This window comes from Garra rufa, chromosome 4, assembly GCF_049309525.1.
Source record: "Garra rufa chromosome 4, GarRuf1.0, whole genome shotgun sequence".
Taxonomy (NCBI): Eukaryota; Metazoa; Chordata; class Actinopteri; order Cypriniformes; family Cyprinidae; genus Garra; species Garra rufa.
This window is the reverse complement of record NC_133364.1, coordinates 15,795,825-15,799,252: the sequence shown is the minus strand read 5'-3', so window position 1 is coordinate 15,799,252 and position 3,428 is coordinate 15,795,825. Positions and strand designations below refer to the sequence as shown.

The 3,428-nt window shown below is 34.7% G+C and overlaps 1 protein-coding gene across 1 annotated transcript; it reads left to right on the top strand.

Moving 5' to 3' along the window:
- Positions 1–235: 235 nt before the first annotated feature.
- Positions 236–3,317, top strand: zcrb1 (zinc finger CCHC-type and RNA binding motif 1). The gene is made up of 8 exons (XM_073838898.1): positions 236–345; positions 475–573; positions 915–943; positions 1,046–1,157; positions 1,239–1,346; positions 1,446–1,555; positions 2,635–2,707; positions 2,829–3,317. The coding sequence occupies exons 2-8, from the start codon at positions 490–492 to the stop codon at positions 2,967–2,969; spliced, it is 657 nt and encodes a 218-aa protein (XP_073694999.1). The 5' UTR covers positions 236–345; positions 475–489; the 3' UTR covers positions 2,970–3,317.
- The last annotated feature ends 111 nt before the right edge of the window (positions 3,318–3,428 follow it).

Sequence of the window (3,428 nt, the reverse complement as noted above, 5' to 3'; positions counted from 1 at the left end):
ATCAAAAACACAATGTTTCCGGGTTCAAACCAAATATTTTTCAAAATAAAGCCACGCAAGTTTAATAAAATAATTAAGTTAAATTTGAGGCATGTAATCGCTGTATGTTTACTTTAACGGCCTTCCATGCGTATCTTTGATTTATATAAGTAGCTATTAATGAATTTGTTTTCTGTTAATGAATTAGTGAAAGCGTTATGTTGTGACAGCGGCGCCTCTTTATCTTCCGGTTCGCGGTGCGCTGATATTTTGAATCGGATTTACATGCTGGTTAAACGTTCATTTTAGTACATTTGTCGTTATTATGATAAACATGCTTTAAATCAATACGATTCTGGCGATTAAGTAAGTCTACTATTACCTTTTATATATAAGTTTGTGTGTAACTTGTTTTCCGTAAGCTCTTTTGATATCATATTTTGCTTATGAATCTTTTCATGTTTTGATAAAAGTCATTATTTTGTTCTTTTTCAGATATCAGGGATAAATATGAGTGGCGGTTTAGCGCCTAGCAAAAGCACTGTTTACGTGTCGAACATCCCATTTTCCTTGACAAACAGCGATTTGCACAAGGTACCCTTGTTGTATGTCTTTTTTATTATTATTATTTTATACATGGGTTTTATATTAGGGAGTAGGGTATGTGTGTATATCATCTATATCAATAGTAATATGTCATTATTCCATGTTAGACGTAAGCTGTGTCATTTCAAAGTGAACATAAATTAGTTCTACAAAATGTAATGTTACCCCATATATAAACCACCTTTATAAAGTACCTATGAGATTCTGTAGTATCTTTTTGACTTAGCTCTTACCCTGAAGCACCTGACGTTCACACATTTGAAGGATTTTTTAAGTAAATGAAAAATACTGTTAACATCCATTAATCATTTCTTTCAATTTTTTCACAGCTATGCTCGAAATACGGCAAGGTAGTGAAGTAAGTATCCTTTATTTTTCGGCTGCAATGTTTAAATTCTCTTATAATTTTATATGTTTTTTAAAGTATAGCTTGATCATAATCAAATATCATTTTCTGAAGGGTGACAGTTGTCAAAGACAAGCAGACACGGATGAGTAAGGGAGTAGCGTTTGTGTTGTTCCTAGACAGAGAGTCTGCTCATAATTGTTCCCGATCGCTAAACAACAAACAGGTAAACTGGTTTAACGTAACATTAGGTTTGCCAAAAATACACATGGAGCCAAAGTCTTTGACTGCTCTTGAACGCTTTCAGTTGTTTGGAAGAACGGTGAAGGCCAGCATCGCCATCGACAATGGGAGAGCTACAGAATTCATCAGAAGGAGAAACTACGCAGACAAATCCAAGTGTTATGAATGTGGGGTAGGTTTTAATTGATAATATGTTGACTCTTTCACACTGTGATATTGCCAATACATATTTGAGGTCATGAGAACATGTCATGTTATTTGTCTCCACCAGGAAGATGGACACTTGAGTTACGCCTGTCCTAAAAATTTGCTTGGAGAGAGAGAACCTCCACCAAAAAAAGAAAAGAAAAAGAAGAAAAAGATGCAGCAGCCTGAGGAGCCGTGAGCATTTCTTAATAGCATTCAGAATTCAAACTTTAAAGGAATACATTATCCAAAAATGAACATTTGCTGAAAAGTTACTCACCTTCAGGCCATCCAAGATGTAGATGAGTTTGTTCATTGGAACAGATTTGGAGAAATTTAGCATTACATCACTTGCTCACCAATGGATACTCTGCAAGGAAACAGGTGCCGTCAAAACAAGAGAGTCTAAAGAGCTTTAAAAACATCACCGTAATCTATAAGCAATCCACATGACTCCAGTCCATCAATTAAAGTCTGGTGAATTGAAAAGCTGTGTGTTTGTACATTTGTCAGCCATTCATTCTGACGGCACCCATTCACTGCAGAGGATCCATTGGTGAGCAAGTAACAATTTTCAATCTGTTCTAATGAACAAACAAACTCATCTACATCTTGGATGACCTGAGAGTGAGTACATTACAGCTAATTTAATTTTCGAATTAAGTGTTCCTTTAATCTGTTATACGTACATACAGTTGAAGTCAAAAATTTACATACACCTTGCAGAGTCTGCAAAATGTTAATTGTTTTACCAAAATAAGAGGGATCATACAAAATGCATGTTATTATTTATTTAGTACTGACCTGAAAAAGATATTTCACATAAAAGATGTTAACATATGGGGAAAATATTAGTTGAATTTATAAAAAATGACCCTGTTCAAAAGTTTACACACACTTGATTCTTAATACTATTTTTTTTTTGTGATAGTTGTTTCGGGTCCCACAAACAAGGGACTTATGAACAACCATCACTAAAAAAAAAAGCTGTGGATCATTCAGGTAACAACACAGTATTAAGAATCAAGTGTATGTAAACTTTTGAACAGGGTCATTTTTATAAATTCAACTGTAATTTTTTACTATATTTAAACATCTTTTTTGCGAAATATCTTACTCGGGTCAGTAACAAATAAAAATAACATGGATTTTGTATGATCCCTCTTATTCTGGTAGTTAACATTTTGCAGATTCTGCAAGGTGTATAAACTTTTGACTTCAGCTGTTATTACAAATAATGTAAGTGAAGAAATATTCTGTTTTTGTTCTTTTAGAGAACCAGAGGACAGTGAGGAAGAAGGAGAGGACCCAGCACTGGACAGTTTAAGTCAGGCAATTGCTTTCCAGGTCAGTAAATATTATATGCTCTACAGTTCAGTCATCATTCATTAATATTCCATGTAAAAAAAAAAAAAAAAAAAGCGTTCAGTGAGAAATATACATTCTTGCCTGTCATCATCATCATCAGCAAGCACGCATTGAGGAGGAGGAGAAGAGAAGGAAGCAGGTCACAGAGGATGCATCTCAAGCATCTACATCAGAGGACACCCACAAACCCAGGATCAAAAAGAGCGCCTACTTCAGTGACGAGGAGGAGCTCAGTGACTGACTCATACTTCCATGGGCTTGGAACACATCGCCTCTTCTCAACCACTTTCACCTATTAAGAAGGTCACGTATTGATCTGAATTTCTAATTTTGTCACACTATGTTGCAAAAAGTCAGAAAAAGAACCTTGATCTGAGATGTTTGTTGTCATTTTATGCTCCTCATTCAGATAATTGCACCTCCAAATATCGGGTATATAGTAGTATCGGGACTCCTGCAGAAAAGTTCTGTAAATGTACATTTTTTTTTTTTAACCTTGTAAATAAAGATTAGTTTTGTGTATTTCACAGTTACATTATTATTGTTCCATGAAGCTTCGAAAATAAACTTTTAAAATAACTTCCCGTCACCTCCTCAACTCTCATTTTTTCACCCACTGATGTAAGTCGAAGGTATTAAAGTTCAGTACAAAAAGTGTATGCATTCTCAGTGAGAAAGACTTAAAAATTACAGTATATGT